The sequence below is a fragment of the Chroicocephalus ridibundus genome, chromosome 7 (genome assembly GCF_963924245.1).
Source record: "Chroicocephalus ridibundus chromosome 7, bChrRid1.1, whole genome shotgun sequence".
In the NCBI taxonomy this organism is placed as follows: Eukaryota; Metazoa; Chordata; class Aves; order Charadriiformes; family Laridae; genus Chroicocephalus; species Chroicocephalus ridibundus.
The window spans coordinates 40,553,401-40,574,559 of NC_086290.1; the positions used below are offsets into that span (position 1 = coordinate 40,553,401).

General features: G+C 41.2%; 1 protein-coding gene across 5 annotated transcripts in view; it reads right to left on the minus strand.

Annotated features, from left to right (window-relative positions):
* The window catches only part of ERBB4 (erb-b2 receptor tyrosine kinase 4), a 630,546-nt gene that overhangs the window by 115,807 nt on the left and 493,580 nt on the right, over positions 1-21,159 (minus strand). For all 5 annotated transcript variants that reach the window (XR_010071879.1, XM_063340408.1, XM_063340406.1 and 2 more), the window contains exons 17-19: positions 11,893-12,025; positions 10,195-10,317; positions 8,997-9,095 (exon numbers count right to left, since the gene is read on the minus strand). Coding sequence is in view for 4 of the 5 variants with exons in the window: in XM_063340408.1 (XP_063196478.1) it covers positions 8,997-9,095; positions 10,195-10,317; positions 11,893-12,025 (355 nt within the window). In the remaining variant the exon portion in view is untranslated. The remainder of the gene's footprint in view (positions 1-8,996; positions 9,096-10,194; positions 10,318-11,892; positions 12,026-21,159) is intronic.

The window sequence follows — 21,159 nt, forward strand, 5'->3', positions numbered from 1 at the left end:
TACACAGTTCGCCTTCTATCAAGCATAATCCAGCTTCTTTAAAATACCTGACTTGGGGGAAAGCACTGACTAACAGATCCTCGAAAAGAACATTTTAGACACATTCTCAGTGGGTAACGAGATAAAACAGCTTTGTCTGAAAACAAATCTCATATAGTATCTGCTTTTCCAAGCCAATTTAAAACCAGAACATAATTAAAATTAAAAATTAATTTAAAAACATTAAATAACTTGCTTAGAGGTTATGAGATCTGTGTTGCAATTCACAGAGTCCCATCTATAAATGGGTATAATAATAATCATTCCTCTACCCTTTATCTGTCATGTCTATCTTGACTGAAAGCCTTTCAGGGCAGGGAAAAGCTGACCATGTTTTCACAGCACAAAGGTTTTCTGATCTTAACAGGTCCAAGAGATGCCTTATATTACGAGAAGCAACACCAAAGTTAATATGGAAAATACTGCTCTGCAAAATTGTTTTATTTTTGGCAGTACAGGTTCAGTATTGAAGGACCAAGCATTTCAAACCAGCAATTACTGCTCTGCGGACTGCCAGCCACACTGCGACCTCAGCTCTGTCTCTGTTTATCCTGGTTATTGCACTGAAGGCTAAAAGGCCTTGGCAGAATATTATAAAGGTTATCAGCAAGCCAGTCAGGTACCACATTTCCCTGTCTTATTTCTTCCACTACAACTATGTGACAAGCAGCGATAGGGACAGTTGACTATCACTTGTAAATAGTATGTAGAATATTAATATGAACGGATGTTAACTATTCCATTTTTATAAGTCTATGACAGTCGCTGATGTATCAGAGGTGTCTGGATTAGCACTGAGACATGGAAAACACTTAATTTTTGAAGGGTTATCTACAACAAAGCACTAAGGGAGAAGTGTTCCAAACAACAGTTCCTTAGAATAGTTGAAGATAAAATATAAATGAAAGATAATAAATAAATATAAAAAATATAAATAAAATATAAATAACTTGAAGATAAAATACATTTCTACAGTGAAACATTCAACGGTTCAAATTTTGACAGTTCAGCCACTATAAACCTGTGTTTCTGTACCCTTCAATTGCTATTAAAAATGGACGTTTTTGTGTATTTGTATGTATGAAATGGTCCTGGATGTTCTTTTTCCTCACTACAACACAAAACCCCTTGTTCTCCCTTAACTTCAAGTTGACTTGGTACAAACACAGGCGTGACAAATACATTGCCTTGATGCTCCAGGGCCCTTTGCCCCTGCCCACTGCCTGCGGTGCCGCTGCTCTGAGTCGCAGCCTGTGCTGGAGCTCACGCACAGCCCCATCGCCCTGCTCTCATGAAAAACCTGCTACGTAATAGCCTACCCATCTGGCACTGCCCTAAATCACAGACAAGCGTACTTCAAAAATGATCAGCCAGCATGTATGTACAGTTTTACAGCCAGCTCCTCCGACTTAAATATCAAGGCATTTCTTCCTCAGTCTTGCCCGCAAACCTCACCCGATTCACCGTTAACCTCCACCTAGCGATGGCTTGTTCGGTATGCATTACAGTTAAGCCTGTGGGAACAGTTCCTCTTTTTTATTAACAGAGGTCCCATAAAAACCTACATTTTTTTATTAGTGTGGCAACATTCTGGCATAGCATTGCCCTTTAGGAATTTAAACATTAACATGTACCTATTTTATATTGCTAATGTGAGACGGAGGCACAAAGAAAAAATGAAAAGCAATAGGAAGTTTCTTAAATATAGGCTTTTGGTTTCTTTTAGTGGTAAGTCAGCCGTAGTCGCCCAGTTCTTGGTGCCGAAGTCCGCTTTAAAAACGGCTATCTGGGTTAGCTTCTTCTCCTAGCAAATCAAGCATTATCGAATAATCTTATCTCCCACTTTACCAAGTTTTGTCAGTTTTATTTCTGCACTTTGCATCTGAATGTCAGAAAGACTCTGCAAAGAATTCCAGTGTTCCCAGTCACTTTGCTTATGTTTAAAGAAGGCTGTTTCTCATGCGTGTAATTACACGTCTACCAGCTATAGCCTACCACTCCAGCAAGATCTGTTCCTACATAGGTAACGCCTTCCCTTTTGCCTTAAATCACCCCGTCTGCTGGTTGTGCAAATAAAAAGACTAGCACCTGCAGGCACTATCATGTTGGGAGGCGAGTCCTTATAATTCATGGCCTTATAGTAGCCAGCAGAAATTTTTACTGAAGTGCCCAAGATCACTGTCCTAAAAGCCCATATCCAGATAAAAAGTACGTAAGTCCTGGGAAAATAGGGAGCTGGAGGAGAGTACTCTGGCTCAGGTCTGGATCTATCACGTAGTAAAGGGTTGCAACATAAAGCACAATGCCAAGAACTAGAGATCCATGGTACTGTAAGCAACAGAAAACTCATCATGGAAATACAAATCCCAAGAGCTACTGATTAGATCTCCTAATTAAACTATTGCGTACCACTTTTGATGCTCACAGCACCACCTCGCTGCCTTTTTAATTTTTTGTATTATTCCCATCTTTTGCCTGTTCAATTTCCAAACGCTTTTTCAAAAAAGTTCTCTCCTACTATGTCCTGATAAAACAGTGGCAACTATGGGATCCTGACCTCCAGACCAGCAACACACACAGCGAAGCAAATACCTGACTTCGTCTGTCAGCTCAAATCTACACTCCAAAGCAACAAGTATTAACCATGTTACTGGTGCAACTCATACTTTCAAAAAGACAGACATCTGTTCAAAATGTGTATTTCACATACACACACTCTTTACAGCCAAAACTACTTTTGAATTTTATTAGAATTTTTAATGGTTTCAATTAATCCACAGCTATGTTTCCCAGGGAATAAACTAACACTCCTTCCTAATCTTCTCCCCACTCACACATTTACCCAACCTTATGCAGGGTTTCCATGTCATAATGCAACACAAACTTTAAATAAGGAGTTCTGCTGCTGCCATCAACAAAAAGCTTATGAATATCCTTCCTAACTCATTAAGGAATAACTCGTAATGTCAGTCACTCACTAAAGCATGTGTTTCTCTCTTAAACCTGCGGCAGGGAGTCCTCCCTCCCTTCTCGTAGGGATGACTCTGGAGGCGAAGTCCCGGCCCTGCGGAATTCACTGGTGAGTTCACAGCTCCCACCGACTGCAGCTGGGCTCACATGTCCCCCATCACCAATAGCAGGCAAACCCTCTTTCCCTCGTTGTATTTTTCAATTAGAGAGTTAGATTTGTTTCCCAACAGCCTGGCTTGTCTGTCTGTGCTTGTACTTAATCCTTTCTCTGTATATACTTTCTCCGTACAGCCACATGCTCTCGCATATGGAAGATTCACACACACACCCTGCACGTACCCCTGTCTTACCTTCGCATACTATGGAAGGAAAAACTACTGCAGTAAGGAAACATAGATAAAATTATTACTTAAAATGGAAATACCAGAAATGTGGCCTTGAAGCAGTTAATCTTCAGATGACTAAAAGCAGTTAACCTTCAGCAGTGATCAGACTTCCAGCTTCTGTAGAGGCTGATCGCTCTCGGGGCTTGTGCATGGTATGCAGAGTTCTCAAGGACAGCTTGATTTCTGCCATCTCTGGACAAGTTGGAAATTGTAATTGCAATCGCAGTGAGCTTCTGTGCCGGGAACTGACAGGCAAACAGTTCCCCCTCCTAAGTGGCTATACTTACAGCGTGCCTAAGTGGGAGGAAGAGGGGAGGCTACACAAAAGGCAGTCTAGAGTCAGATGAGTTAGGTCCCCCCTTGCCACCCAACCCCAGCAGCTTCCCATGACGGAGTGAGAACCTGTCTGAACGGCAGCTGAAGCACGCTGCCAGGCAGTGCAGCAACGTTGCCGTGCACTATCAGCTATTCTTACACAGAGCCCTCATGACAGCTGTAAAGGAGGATGTTTACACAAATGACAGCAGACGAGGATAAGGAAAAATGTCTCACTGCTGCCATAAAGGATTTCATTTGATCCTAAAGCTGCCCTTTAAACTGAGGTTCAAGATTAACTCAGCTGTATTTCCCATGCAGTCAGTGGAATGACTGTGGGGTACCTGGACATACTATCCAACAACTGCCAGAAGCATCTACAGGGACTGTTGAAAACCTGGGTCAAACGCTTGGCTAGGAAGCATGAGATGTATACAAGGAATTAAAAATAATTCAAGGGACAGGCAAAAATATTTCTCCACTCACTTACATAGTTCTCTAAGGCAGGATCTTACAAGGAGACTCACTGTAAATGCATCTGTGTCAAGTGAGAAACTGTATATCACGGAGCGTGTCCATAGGGAGCCCCAAGGACTCTAGGAAAGTCACTGTAGGCCAGGGAAGGAAGCTTCAAAAAGCTTCAGTTTAGGACCTTCCTACATCGAATGCCAGTGGTGGAAACCAAAACCAGGTAAGTCTTGTCTCACCTTCCCCACTTGCTAGCTAGCTGTTGCTCCAGTGTACTTTCCACAACGGCATCTAGACATACCTGAAGAAACAAAGCAAGCATCTAGACTTATCCACATCTCTGCAGGTTTTCAGTTGAACAGCAGATAAAACTCTCCTTTGCTAGTCAGCTACAAGATTTTTTTCCTCTTAAGACCTCTGAACCAAAGGTAAGTTCAATACATCTGGAGGACTTGTCTTTACTATAAGACAGGCTTCCAATTTAGGAAAAGGTGTTTCTCTTTCTTTTTGCAGTACAGGACATCTGACTGCTTTATTAATTTAGTTAATTAGGCCAGACATAAATAAAAGATGTGGGTATCAGCCTCTTATACACAGCTTTAATTTGTTTGCTGCATGCCTGGTGGAGGTCATTGTCACTTATTACCTTTACACTTTGCTTGACAAATGCTCTCCAGCACACTGACTGCTGCTCCTAGAGACGGCAGGGAACCACAGTCAGTCCAGGCGAAGTCAAGAAGCTCCCTAGATCTTAATTATAAAACCGTAAAAGAAACCAACTGCCTCTGAAGCTCTCTTACCAGGAAACAAATGAGAATGGGAAATTTATTTCCAACCATAAATCCCAAACCCTTCAGTTTAATTTTTCCCAAGTTAACTTTCTCACCTAGCTAAGCAGCGCCGCCTTCTATTATTAGCTTCTGGCCCAATATCAGCTGACCACCATCAGTCAAACTGTCTTCATCTCAATGAGCTCAGGGACTCCCAAGGAACTCTGTGTATGCAGACTTGTGCTTGCAGCCTCTAATTATTTTCTAACAGATAATGGAGCATTTAAGTTCAGAGAGGATAGATTAAACTTGTAAGTGGATCAAAACCCTGGACAGAACCGTGGCTCACAGGATTACTTCTGGAAACACAAAGCTTAGAGGGCTAGAGAGGAAAGGCCCTCATCAATTGTCTGCTTCCCCGTGACAAGTTAGTTTAAAGATATATATTTTTAGCCTGAAAGATGGTTTGCTAATGCTTTCCAACTGTAGCATGACTTCGGAATGTATTACATTATCAATCAAGCATCTGGTTTGATGTTAAACCATCTTATCAGGCCAATGGCTACTTATCAGACAATCACAACAGTCAAATAATTTGAGGCTAAGAAGGGGAAATCGTTTTCACAAGTGAAATTATAAGTCCCTGTTCTACTATCAAGTAGCCTCTTACATGTCTATTTGCCTTTTTTCCTCACAACAAGCCTCTCTTCCCTCCCTAAAACTCCAAACCCACCTATATTCTGTTACCAGACTTAGGGCGAGGAGCAGGACAGCATTCCCTCCAGACACCCTCCTCTCCCAGACCCGCTTGCAGGCAGACCAGTAGCGACAACGCCTGTACTCTGAATTCAAATTCCAGCAACCTTTCGGGAGGACAAAGCGTGACCCGCCAAGCAGGGAGGAGAAACTACACCCCACAACTTCAGTGCCTGAGGGGAAATTCTTTAGACTGTGAAATTATTCCAGAGATAATACATATTCAGAAATACATAGAAAAAGGGTAAACCTGCATTTTACAAAGCAGTAGCCAGCCACAAGCTCTGCACAGTGAAAGCACACCTGTACATCTGCTCCTGCCCTGGAGAAGGCGGTATGGGTTACTCAGCAGACTTCAGCTTGCAACGTTGTAAGAGACATGGACTGCTGCAGCGATAAAAACTGTGTAAAAAGTAGGGAGGAGAGTAAAAGAAAAAGCACTGTCTGGGAATGTGTGGCGAGAGCCCAGAAAACAGACTGCTGCAAACCCCCAAAGAAGAATTCCAAACAGGGGATGTACTTTTTGATGATGGCCAATTCATCATCCCCTGGTGGGAGGAGGGTGGGAGGTGTTTGGCCACAGCAGGTGCTAACATCACGCATTATCCCATTACAGCCATTACAGGTCCATTAGTGGGGGTTCGGGGTGCTGAAATGACAGCCCAGTAGCCAAATTGTTGTTCTTTACTCTTTTAGCATAACATTTAGCAGAATTTCAGGAGCTCACAGAGCGCTTTTAGACTTATATTCTGCCAACTTTAGAAGTTTTAACCAGAGCCTATGGACAATGCCCCTGACATCTATACAGCTCTTTCTGTGGACACCGAAGTGTGCCAGGTACTCGCTCTGTATGCAAACCGCTGTCTGCGAGAGGCTTTACATTTTCCAGAGCCTCTCTAAAAGGAATGCTAAGTCTTACTTGCAAGTACAAGGACGTACACAGTCGAGTAAGAAGTAATTGCTGATAAAAGCACATCTGTAGTTGACAAGCACAAAAAAATTCAAGTCAAGGGTGTGACTCATATAATGACACCTCCTTCCCACTAACCTCCTCTTCCCATTCGCAACCAACGTGTCAGACACTTATTTAAGAAATAATCCCCACTACATTCATAACGGAACTTAGCCACCTAAATACCTTCAAAAAATCTGATACAACTGCTTTTAACCAACAACGACTATTCGATATACTCTTTTTACTGAAATCACAACTGATGCATTGTGCTTTCATATGTACGCTTAAATTTTCCTCATAAAATACCACCAGCAAACAGTACCAAGTTCTATGAGGATAGGTATACTGACCAAAGCCTTGGAGTGAGAATGAGTGAAAAGCAGCTTTCTACTATAACTTACTCTTCAATGAAAGATATTAAAGTTATCCCCTCATAATAGCTTAACATTTTAAAAAGTTTATGTCCTTTCTGGGACGACAGGAGCAGTCACATTAAAATCACAAACAACGTCTAGGTCATTCTCTTCAAAAATGTGGCCTCTTTCAGGAAATAAATGACTGGGTTAGGAGGTGAGGATGGCAGGAACGTCTGTACGATTGCATGAGCAATTATTTCAAAAGCATGAAATTAAATCTTCATCAATGCAGCACAGCAAAGGATGTTACAGACCACTGTACATACATCAAATGCAGCATTGATACAAAACATCTTATTTCTCCTTATTGTCACTTACATCAACTAATGATGAAGTCTAATTCTTTTTTTATTATGATTAAAAATAACCCGTAGATTATTGTTAACCTCTAGGACTAAAAGTGACTTTTAACTTTTCTCTCACTTTGTTACTACGGGGTCAGAGACTCGTGAGAAACTGTTCAAGAGAAACCTTTCCTAGTGTGGCTGTACCTAGAGATAGTTAAAATCTCTGAAGTTTCTAAAAAACCTTCCTAATTTCTGAGCCATTTATCAGATGTTACGATGCATACACTGGAAAGAAATGTGGTCCAGTGAATTAAGTCAGCTGATCAGGCTGAGCTATGAAACCTCAGACAAGTAACTTTGTCTTTTAACAAGGACCTTACTTTTTCTTTGTGGAGTGCTTCAAGGTTAATCAATATCAGAGAAGGAGATATTACTATTATTTCCCTGGCAGATCAGGGGTCAGATCCTCAGCTGGTGCAAGCTGCTCAGTTCCACTGACTTTCATACGGAGACAACAATTCCCTCATCTTGAGGCTGGAATCTACATCGTTGACCGCCGGCGTCAGACATGGAGCGCAGGTCGCACTCCGCAGCCCTGGCCTCCCTGCACCATCACTTCAAAAGGGTGCTGAGCACCAGCTCTCCTCTTTCTGGTGCTCTACCATTAACAGTACTTTTGACCATTATTTTGTCCATTAAGCAAATGTCTAATACTCTTTATCCCTTTAGTGCAATTCATTCCTTTTGAACAGGGCCAAAATGGCGCCTTTTAAAATTCATTTGTGTACATGACTACTGAACACATAATTTGCAGTGCTCTGTAAAAAGCGTAGGAAATTCCTTCATCTGTACAGCCTTCCTTCAATTCCCTAAGAACTCACACGTGATAATTTGTCTGAAACAGCTAAATAACTGTACGTTCCTACTCATTTATAGATGGAAATATAGACTATATAACAGGAGTACATTCTGCTTGTGGTTAACAGTCTCATTAATGCTAACCAAATTAAGCCCATACACTGAACAGATCTTCAAGACTTAAAAGTCCTATGTACTTTTCTAGTTCAAAAGAAGGATTTACGGAACACGGCAAATTTCTACGATTTGTCAAAAAATTGGCCCTGAATAAGACACATGCATTCACAGTGTCAATGAAGCTTGATCTTGACGTGGAGCTAAAAACTGAGTGCATAGTCTCTGTGAACATAGAACATTCATGACAATTATGATCTTGACCTCTGATTAATAATATTTCAGATTAGTAAAGCAAAAGGGCTTTTAAAATCCAGCGTATTTGAATTTTTTTGTTTCCTTGTTACGCTTTGCTGCTGCAGACAGCTCCCAGACTCAGTGCTCAGCTCTCCGGGACACTGAAGAAGAAGAGAGCTGAGGCTAAACTCCTGCTCCTGTGAGTTCTGCACCAGTGCAGACTTGCATACATGGTATGGTGCTCCTCTGCAACTCCTTCCCTCTCTTGTCTCTAGCTTCTCTGCCATGGAAGGATAAAATATCTGGCACATGAGACAGGAGTTTCAGCCTTCCACTGATGGGAAGACCGTTTATAAGAAAACTCCAGGCATCGCAGAGTCCATGATACTTCCCCAGTGAAAAACCACTGATCATCTCTTACTTACATCCATAAACTCCACATTGGCTTTCGGACCAGTGGTCTCATTAAGGATCTTAATGGCCACAGGAATCTTCACAGTTTCTCCCTCAGGGACCCAAATGCCCTAGAAAGATTTTAAAAAAAGACATAAGACAAAAATCACAGAAACTTCATTCAGAGTTTCAGAATTACAGTTCTTTTTCATGCATTTTGTCACATTAGGCAGTTCAGTTATGAAATAATAAAAATCCCAGAAAACTACTTTCTAATTGATATCTGGGAATTAAAAGCTGAGATAGCTAAAAAGTAAACTTTAAAACTTAAAATTCACAAATTGTGTGTCTCTCGGGCTACTTTTCTATCCTCTTGGCAACCTCATGGTACCCATCTCTACCACGTTATTAAGTCTAAGTATATTCAAACTGATTATTCAAAAATGTATTCCCGTGACTTTGCAGCTGTAGTCACCTGGCCTTTTCTTCCTCCATTTCCTCCCCAGTTTGAAGGCAGATGTAGTCTCTGTCCTTCTCCACTGCTCAGACCTACCACCTCGATTCGGCAGGTTTGTGTTGCTCCCAAAGGGTTGGGCGATTGGTTTGACTTGCTCATTAAGCCCTACTTCACGCCTTTGAGATTTGGACATGACCAACAGATCTTAAAAAGCCTTTAACTGAAGTATTTTTTCCCTTGCGGGTTCTGCTCTTACATCCTGGTTGTTAAAAGGGTGCATTGACATAACTCATCTTTTTGTATTTAAATGGAAGAAACAAAAAGTATCACAGTTTAGCTAACGATGATACTGTTTTACAAGGTATGATTACTACTACAGGACCCACATGACATTTGCAAAATGAGAGACAAAGTTTATCTAGCTTTCCAAAAGTGTACTGTAAAGCCATTATGTAAGAATGGAATGACAAACTTTGATACAGCATTTTAATATCAAGACAGCCCAGCTTGTATAGTCCTCTTGTGTGCAAAGATGTTGCAGTTGATGCTCCTTTTCTCACCAAGAAATAATATCTGCACGTCTGATTAAAACTGAAGTTAATGTTTAAGCCTGAACACATGCTCCTCCCACACAATTCCACTATCCTATGAGTTTCCCAGACATGTAGGGCTTATGACCCCATTCATGGTACAGGGTGCTTTGCGGCAATGCAGAATTTGACTGTTCAAAAGTTAAATGAGAGAACTCACTGCTGTGTACTGAAGACTCTTACCTTGTATACAGTTCCAAAGGCTCCAGAGCCAAGAACCTTGACTCTTTTCAGCTCAGTTTCCTTCAGGATACGAAGCTGTGCTTGGTTGGGTGCTGTGCCACTTGGAGTCAAGGGTTCCACAAGCTATGAAGGAACATCCAACAGTCTTAAATATTTGAAAATGTGAAGACCCATCAGAAGTTTATAATGAAAACAACCAATCCAACTAAATATTGGAATAAGACCGGGGTAGAGTCTATCGACCATTGACCTGCCAATTTGTGGAGGGATTTCTCACCTTCAAAAGCAAATTGGTAATGCTAAGAAACCAAGAGATCCAAGAAAAAAAGAGATCCTCACTCAACATGTAGTAATTTCCACTAGGAATTGCATGATGGAATTATGAACTGGAAATTGAATTGGTACCATAATAACACACCCAAGGACTTTTTCTAATGGAGGCAGTATAAATATTTTCTACATGACAGAAATACAGCATTTATTATCAGTGCACCACATTCTATTTTTGCCCATTTTAGTGCCTTTTAAGTTGGCCGTATTTCTTTTTTAATAGCCCCGACTTAATGGGTCATCACGGTCTTACTCTGTTTTGGGTAAGGGACTATTTTTCTGAACTTCTGTTATACCACACAGGAGGACAGCTTTAAGGAGAAGACACCTTATAGCCGACCACTAATTTATAACAGCCACTGATTTACTGCAAAATGGCACAATTAAACCATTTGCTCAAGATGCCCCAAGAAACTGCGTAAATGAGCCACAATGGCACATTCAGTTAAAAATGTTCTCAGATCTCAATGTTATACTGTCTCTGCCAGAAAAAATAATGCATCTTTAAAAATAAACTAGAAACACACGAAAAGGACAATGCTCTAAGCAACGAAAAATAGTCTGTTCCTTTACGGGACGAGGAAAGTAATTCAGGGCTACTCCTACCCAAATTGGTTTGAAACCACTGCAGTATTTCAAAGTTGTCTCTTTACAAGGCTAAATGCACGATGCTCTGTAGTTTGAGAACTACTTTTATGGCTCTTTGAGCATCATGAACTACTTAATTAGTTGTCCAGAGTACTTTGGTTCAGGTAAAAAATACCAGTATCTGGAAATTACTGGAGTAAGAAAACAACAAAACCAAACAGCAACAAGTCAGGTTATCACAGAAATAATTTGTGAGCTCTTTTTTAGAGTGATTTCTCTTTCCTCCTTCCCACTTTAGATGTCCGGCACTTACACGGTGAAAGACAGAACATTTACTGTAAAAGGAAAGTAGACAGACTGGCAGTACACTTTCAGTTTGTGAAGGGTGAAAACAGCTTTTGTGCCACAGTCCGCCAACACAGGTATGGCAGGGAGAGGTGGTGTGGGCATCTAAAAAAATGCTTGTAGAGTTTTACCGAGAATGATCTGCAGAAAGAATAGGTCTGTTACAGCCTCCAGCTAGAAACAGAGACTTGAGCTGAAGCTATAGTCACTTGTGTGTTTATCTCAGTATCTAAGACAAGACAACAGCTTCTCCACACGTTCAGTGGAAGACCTTGGTCCCTCAGCAGCAGCTTCATTCATTCCATCAGTTCAGTCCTGCAGAAATTGGCAAAAGGATTTCTACAGACCTCTATAGAACTGGTAACTGGACGGAAGACCTGAACATCAATACAATATAAAAGCGTAACAGCTCTGCATATTTTTTCACACTCTCACCTCAGTTTCCAGGAATCTTCGCAACGCTCTCTTCTTTTTAATGCTTTTGCGCCGAACGTACACAGCAAATGTCAAGCCCACAATGACGATGATGAAGAGGCCACCAATAACTCCCGCAGCAATCAGAGGGGTTCTAGCAACCAGAATCAGAGACTTTATTTTTAGGTAGAGTGAGAAACCAAAGATTGGTTGGGTACATAAAACACAATCACTTGGAAAGCTTATTAACTGTCTTGTGACCAGAATTTCTAAGTCAGTCCAAATGGGAGGTCAGGGGAAACACATTAACATATGGTACGACTTTTCTCGTTTTTAATCAATATACCAATTCTACTTTTTTCAAAACCACCATGCACATGTGAGGAGTCGTGTGGACAAGGAGATACAACATGCACTTTGATGGCAAACGCAAATCTGCAATGGCAAAATGAGGATACAGGTATCTGCAGTTTTCCTGCAAGAGCTTTAACTACGCTTACTCTTTGGCTCCATCTACATTAACTCATGGGTTTGTGCATTGAGGGAGTGACAGGCAACTTCAAACTTGGTGTTTCACAGACAAATCTGGAGGCGTCATACTCATACCCCTTCCTCAAGGCGAGGATATTTATACACAAACAACATAGTTCATTATTAGGACCATGCACCCTCTTGGAACTCCCGGTTCATAACTATTACACACAAACATTTTGGTTGGGGGTTATGGCTGCACCCATCTGGTTTTGCTGTGGTTTCTCAGCACAACCAAATTCCAGACCAAAAAACTCCTGTGAATGACGCCAAGTGAGGCTCAGATTTTGCACAAGGCCTGTTGTCCCCCCACTACTCCTTAAAACTCCTTTCAGCTTTCCAGGATCTTGAGCAGCATGAGCTACAATTACTAACTTGATTTTCCACAGTGATAAGATACAGTAGGCTGGCATCGTGGCAGATCCTATACAAGCACAAAACAAAAAGACTGTCTCAGAGAGTCACTGTTCGACTTTGGTCCCACATCTGGAGGTCGCCTACACAGTCAGTGGAGAGAAGCAGGCTCCTTCCAAAGAACAAGTCAAAGCGATAGGGGCTCTGACTCAGTTTTCTTTCTCTCTCCTTGCCCTGTTTCTGAAGGGCGGGTAGCAGCCTCCAAACCAAACCTTTAAATTAGGGATTTTCACAGAATACCAACAACTTCCTAGCATAAACACACTCACAGCATTTAAGATCCCTCCAACATCAGCTGGACAATAGCTGAAAAGATGGGTAAGAAGAGCCAGCATGACAACTGCAGAGTATAAATGGTGCTGAAACCACTGCCTGGTAACTACAGGAAGTAGGTCAACCATTGTCAAGACTGCTCTGCTTTAACAGCCTTCCTCGGTCATGTCTGAATGCTGAGCAGTGGAAAGCAGTGCCATCTAAACTGGTTTGGTATGTTATGGTGTGTCTACGCTGAGCACTGCTTTGAAGCCCATCTCTAAACTGGCCTAACCGTCCCTTGTCAGTGCAGTTGGTTCAGATTGGTCTCAAAGCTCACAACCTGGATTCATTTCAGATACCAACCAGAAGATACATTTCTGAGTGTGCTCCAACATCTAACTGGCATTGAGGTCCACAGGATCAAACTAGAGCTAACCCAAAGGAAAATCCCTTGCAGCAAACATAGCCTAGACACTGGGACCATTACCTATTTCATCCTCCACATGCAATCCCACCACGTCACCCAGTTCATGTTAATAGAGACAAAGCCTTAGACTCCCACATCTACTTATTAACGCACCGTGTTTAAAACACCACTATCATGTTTGCCCAGGGAAAACACATTAACGCTACACAACACTGTAAGGCCTATTACAGTTCAAAGACTTTACAATGGAAACTGTAAAACCTGCAAATAAAGGAAGCTGAGCGTTGTCTGGCTGCGAAATGGATTATGAAGTTTGGGAAATACAAGTCCAGTATCAGCAACTCCTCAGGCAGAGGCACTCCTCCTTCATCTACTTTGGCCCTAGAACACGTTCCCCTTTCTCATCCCATTGCTTACTCTGCTGATTTTGAGTGCAGAGCTTAGATGAAAGGCCTGGCATATCCACCCAAACCAATGCTCCTCTTCATTTGCATGTGCTTTTCATGATGCTGATGCAAGAAACTCTCTAATAGGCAATTATGAAAAACAGTGGACATCAAAAGACTTCTATGGAGCTAGTGCTGACTAATGTTCTTGAGCAGAGGAATATTATTTTGGTTTTATGCTGTATGAACAATCATATAATTTTTAACAAACACCACCAAACCACAGACTGACAAAAACAGGCAGGAGACCTCTCAGCTTTAAAGTAGATATTAAATAACTATCATAACCGCTTTCAAAATAAATAGTTAGAGTTTCATGGTACTGTGTACCCTAAAAATGGTCCAAACAATATTTACATGACAGACCACAATAAGGAAACAGTTCCAAAGCAGACACAACAACTAGTGAAGAAAATAAAATGAAGTTACAAATTCCTTGCAGCCCTTTTCTTGTTATAGAGTACGGGGGTTCTTTATGATCCGCTGCGTTAGCTCTCATTGACTTTAAAAGAAAGTCCTCATCATCTTTGGTAGTGAATTCAGAAAAAGGCAAATAATTTTCAAAAACTTCACCAAACAAGCATTTAGTCATTAATGTGCTGTAATTGCACATTATATCTGAATTTGCAGGAAGTACCATTTAAACGCGGTATTAAGCAAGCATAAAAAAGGAGTGTAAGAGGAATAATATAAGGTGTGGGGGAAAAAATGTATTTAAATGCTAAACAAATAACTGTAATGCGGAAAAAGTTTTATTTTGAACTCAAATAGTGATCAGCTTCCTTCACGCCTAAGTTCACTCTCCTCACATAACGGTCACGACAGACACAAACATCACAGACCTAAACGGATGCGACTGCACACCATACAGCTTCTCCTCACTCCGCTACTGAGCTGAGCCCCGAAGTCCACAATCGTGTGTTTTATTTGCCACAATACCGAGTGACAAATCACTGCTTTTGGTGCTTTCTGGTACCAGCACCGCAGTTCACTGTTTTTTCCAACCACACACAGAGATTATTCTCTAAGCCCAGCTTTCTGCATGTCACCTGCCTCATTTAGGTTATTTTTACTTGTGTTCATTAGGCTGAGTTTGCTTTTCTATCTATTTTGCCAACAACTTCAAGTCTCCTGTATCATTTCTCTGCTATTTTCGTGTTTGCAGTGTCTTATCTTTAATACCCCGCTGAATCTCATTAGCATGCTGTTGCCTTTCTTTCACCTAACTGTTAAGGTTGTTTAACACAGATCCCTGCAAGGTGGCGCTGCCAGAGATGCTGCTGGAGACAAGAAACATCTATCTCATTTTGCCTTTTTAATCCACTCCTTTTTTTGCATATGCACCTAAGCAAAGGTTCAGCTTCATATACGCCCGGACACGCAGATCTCCTTACCTCTGGTGGCAAGCCCACTTAAAAATAATTCCATTAAAGTTAACAGGAGCAATGTTGATGCAGAGACAAAAATTCCGCTATATAAAAAACCTCATTTTGTTAAAGTCATTTTTAAAAGCATGGAGGCCCCATTTCTCTGTTTTTAGGGCTCAAAAAAGGCTGAAGTCAAGTAAGGAGAGGTAGCTCCATGTCATTCCTGCCCAGCCAGCATAAATAATGGACAACCAGAAGTGTATCCCAGCTCACATTTCCTTCAGCTCCACCACGAACCCAACAGGAAACTCCCGATACAGCTACTGCTCTCCTTTACACACTGAAAATCTACCCCAGAGGATGAAAACAATCTTTGCTACATGTTTCTGGACTTCATGCTCACCAAAATAGACTTGGCAGTTCAAGAAACGTGGCCCTGAATCATAATTCAACCCTACATAACGAATTTGCTATCCCCCAGCCCTGCCCTCAGCTGAGGCCAGAATTCCTAATGATTGGAAAAGGCAGCAGCAGGGGAGGAAGCGGGAGGGAAAAATCCTGCCTTTTAAACTGAAAATGGTGTATCTGTGGCTAAAAGATGAAAGTAAGATTCTAGTATTCCCTTAGGAGAAATGAATAATATATATTTCCTTTTAAATGTGTACTGTGTTTCCATGTTTAGAAGTATGTAACACCCACTCCCACACACCAAAACTGAGACAAGAAGTTCAAAGTTAGTAATCCAAGATGGACAAGGATGCTCAAGAGGGGGCCCTGTATCAGTCCATCCACTCCAAAACATCAGAACATCTGCAATCCCATGGTGCTTTGAGACCAGGTATTAAAGCTTAATTACTGATTTAGATGAGTACACGGTCTCATACTCTCGACTGGAAAGAGAGCGCGGCAGAAGGGGGAAAGGAAGCGGCATTGTGGTCCATGGCGTAACACTGAGAGAGAACACCTGCTTTTCTCCTTGGCATTCACCCACCTAATACAGGAGGGAAATAAACGGAGCTGTGAAGATGAGCTGTTAGAGGGCTTCGAGTGTCTGCCCCAATCTGCCCCACCTTCCTTGCCTTTGAGTTTTATATTTATAGCCAAACAGGATTCATTACAACCTTGAATATTTGCTACAAGAAGTAGTTGCTTCTTGTAGATTTTTGCTACCAAGGCAGTATTTTTTCCTGATGGACGATTCCTACATTCTGCATTCCTCACCCCTTCCATCGGTGGGGAGTTCAGCTGACTTTGAAGCTGCACTTTTAGAAATCTGACAGATTCTGCTAATCCTGGAATGATAATCCTAGTATTTAAAATATACAAGATAAACAACCAGACTGGGAAGCAGATCTGTGTATGTTTTAATAGCTTCTCTCTGCTGTGCAGCACTCCCCTGGCAGAGCTCTACCGCCACAACTTCCAGAGTGCCTGGTGTTCACCAGGGTGGGAAGAATTCATCTACTATTACTCACATTAAGATGTGCTTTGCATCATCCTTTTCTTTTTCAAGAACAAGGCTCCCTCCCCCCCTTCTCCACCTAATCTGAGGGTGTTTGTACACTGACAAATGTCACCATTTATGTACAGATTAGGAGTTTTTATCGTGCGTAAACACAAATTCTAACTCACAGCTGATCTCACAATTCCTACCAATTCCGCGTTTAATCTAGGTATGGGCAAACAGCATTTCATTGTACTGTCAACAAGCTGTAGTTAAACTCTGGTGGCAGGTGGTTCTAGCCACAACTTTTCAATATGCAAAATGACCACAATGTCGTAGCCTGCGTCTGGGTCCATGCAGCACTTAAACATCAAACACAGTTTTCGCTTTGGACAAGGCAAATGCTGACAAACAGGTACCTACAGACGAAATTGCTTTTTCCTTACTCACGCTGGGTCCTCTATTGAACCAAGTATTTGAGGACATTTCTAGATCACTATAATGAAATTATCTGTATGCTCAAAGTTTTTTCACCGTTGTTGCCAAGCGAGAAGCAGATGTGCAGACCAGAGCCTTGCGGTCTCTGACTGGCAGCGAACACACTTCCCTCCTCCGGTGCCCCACGCGCCAGGACGTGGTGCTGAGAGCGACCATGCTCTCTGGATACCTCAAAATGTTTAACGTAGAGTGACATCATTTACTGAAGGCTTGCACATATTCTGGTTACCAGAGTGTTTACTGAAAACAAAACACTAACCAGATGCAAACAAATACATTATATGTGTTTCTTAAGTTATAAAAGTGTGTCCTACTCATGCCCCTTTTTTCTTTTTTTAAAGGTAGGATTCCTCATGTCACTCAGCAAAATAAATGACGACAAAGAAAAAATATTAGGTATAGCTTTGAAAATTAATATAGCCTAGAATTCTAGACATTAATACGTATTGATTATAAATTTACGACACCTTTAGTATTATTTAGCACACACAGTGCACAATGGATTTCCTTAAAACTAGTTTAAAACTGAATGGCGTCATTTTGCAGAATAACCAAATTTCTATTATGTGTTTACCACAAATTACTAAGAGCTCTCAATCTTAACTCCCCTTTAATACAGTCGACTGGGAATAAATTGTGACCTCTCTGGGGTTACAGTATCAATACGGAGGCTTTTCATGGGCTTCTCTCCCTGTAACACTGAAAAGCCCACCTGACATCTCTTGCACCCCTGGTATTTTTATGCTAAGATTTTTCTCTTCTGCCACAACATAAAACAGGAATTTTATTGTTAAGAACTTGCACAGTGACTTTGTTTTGAGGCTTGTGCTTTAAGTAAACAGATTAATGTTCCTTGTAAAATATGCCAAGTCAGGCCCATATGATATAGATTGATTTATCTGTGACAGAAAGCCAGTTAAATCCACTAGACTGGACTCACAGGTGAAGCCAGGTCATCAAGTAAAAGAACAATCCTCTCTATAAACTTGTCGAATTTCCCATTTTCTTTGGGAAGAGTAGTATTTTGCTTTAAATAAAGAAAACTAGACCTGTAATGGCCACGGGTGCTGACAGACTGCTCTGAAACTAAACGCATCAACATTAGCTCAAAGAGTTCCTCTCTGCATAAAGCATTCCTGTTAGAAGCAATCAGCGCAGCCTGCTTCTCTGCAACCAGTTGCAGTCAGCTGGCTCTACCATTACCTCTGTGTACATGAAATTATTAATCAGAAAACATGGTTTTCTCAACTAGAAACATAAAGCGCATTTTCCCGTATGACATTATATGCCGAGACTACTTTGGTGGCAGTGCTTTCTGTTCATTAACCACAGAGTAGCACAGTCTGAGGCAGAGCGTGTAACATCGCTCGAGGAGCTGGAGCAATGCAAGGTAGTGCCCGTATTAAATCAGTAGATAGCCAAAACATTCAATGGGAGCTGGGTCATGTACAGAATACAAAACCTAGCATAGAAGTGGCGTTGAAACCGAGGAGGAACACTCCCTCCCTCTGCAATAGGTGTTCAGGGCAGATTTGTATACCGTTTTCTTCATTGCTACATTTTGGTTTCTATTATGTGTTCTAGCAGCCACGGGCAGGCCAATTACCTTCACCCTACATCCTGTACAACTTCTCAAGCAGAAGGCTGAACTGGAGACTAAATGGCTCCGAAATTATTTCAACCTGCCCTCAGCTTTGCCACCAGTGATGGCACAGATGAGCGAATACTGCAGTCAGTGTTAATAGGAAGTCATTAACATTTCAGGTGGTGGCTTGAGTCAGGCTAATGCATGCCATTTTTTCTTTACAGTTAGCAAACAATTATGTAGATAGGTGTATGCTCCGGAGCTTGGACAAACAATCGGATCTCTGAGGACATGTATTCATGATGAATTAGACATTCACTACTTTGTTCTCTAAAATTTTTAGTACTCAATATTTGGTACAGGACAGAGGGGAAATACACTTCAGTTGGGTGATAAATCAAACCATAAAGAATAGAGGACAGGAAGGAACGTTCAGGAGTATTTTAAATAACCATCAGGAGAAAAACTGAATACTGGGCTCTTCCTTCTGCTATTTTTTAAAACACTTTCCAAATTCCACTGGTGGAAAGTGCTTGCAACTCACGTAAGTTCCAGTTAAGCATTTGCTGAAGGTGAGCTATTCAACATCGGAACAAAATCCAAACCCACACGCGACTAAGCAAAACCTTGCCTGCAGGACTGCACTGGTGGTTTGCCTACCTTTATGGAGCTGCAAGAGGAAGGTTTCTCTACCCCATGCCTCTCATTTTTACTTTACTTCACAAATCATCGCCTTTTTTTGAAAATGCATTGATCTCTCTTTTTACACCTGCCCCTTTTGATTGTTTTTTGGACTGCCAGTCTTTCCTGAGTAGTCAATTGTTCAGAAGATTTAAGGAGCGCAGAGCAGTTTTTTTGTCCAAGTGGTTGTGAACACTGGACGCCTTCCTGCTCCAGCTTTGACTCATATGGGGCAGTGAGCGTTTGCTTTCGCCAGCTCCAGGAGTATTTCACAGTAGGGAACCTTCACTGACTGTATTTGGGGATCAAATCTGAGATTCTGTCCCGGATTCCCTCCTCAAGTCTTCATGACTTTATGTTTCTCCTTTGTGAGAACAGATTCTGTACAAGACTTTTTAACAAGTGGTGGCATTAAAGCATCTTTTGAACCTATGTTTAAGACTAGAGTGCATGGAGGATTTGTAGAAGAATGGGTTTGGAAATATGCACCCATGTATTGTGCATGTATTACATACATTCATACGTAGATATACACACGAACACATAGGATTAAAAATTTTTCCTTCAAACTCTAAATCAAAATAGTAACACTTCAACATAGTAACACGTCATTCCACACTGGTATAAATGTATATATAAATATAGCATTTGAGGCATTTATTAGAATACTAGTGATGGCCATGATGCTATTAACTTCAACATACATTTTACCTACTCCTCATTTGAGTTATAAATATGCAGAATTTATCTTTTTGGAGCATAGCAGGGAATAAATGCAGCCAATGCTCATAACTATCAAGTAGAATCAATGGTAGATAAAGAGCAGGGTATAAGGAATTTATTTATGAGTATGCCTGATGCTGCTTTTGGATTTATCACTATTATTTTACGAGGACGGCATTTGATCTAAACACCCTACACAAATTATATCAGTCATTGGAAAATCCCATTTGATTATGGGGAAAAACTCACGTAAAGTTGCGATCCTCCTTCTCACGCAAGGTTTATACACGATCATCCCCTATACAATAATATCCCCAAAAATTCTTCTATGTCCATAACTTATCAGTCATCTCCCAGTATTTCTTATATTACCAAGTGGAGCAGAGAGAAACTCTGGTGTATCTTGCAACTCCTCTTAATTCTAGTCATCATCCCACTGCCAGCATTTCCCCAGAGGCCATTCAGAAAAAAAAAAGTTCCGTTCAGAAGCTGCGACCCCACCCACCTTCACTCCTCTCCTCCATACCCACAGCCACCCAAAGGAATCGATTTCACTTCACTGGCTGTAAAGCAAGCCAAGGGAAACCAGTCTTTGCGAGTATTATCCTCATCTTCCAGTCTCAGCTCCACTGATGATTTTTTTGTGTCTCTGTACCCAGTAACCTCCTATCATCTTGGTAGTCACAGATGTGACTTGATTAGAAAACCAGCTTGTGTCCATGGCATGGATACCGCTCAGAGTAACCTAGACTTTACAACAGCTGTTTTATTATGATTATGTTGCAGTACAGTATGGCCCACATAAAGGCAAATGATAGTTTAGTAAAACAGCTTTTCCTTCTCCCAAATTTCAGTATGATAGTACATTCCAGAATTTATTGCAGATACCACCTTATCTTCCAAATGTTAAAAATACT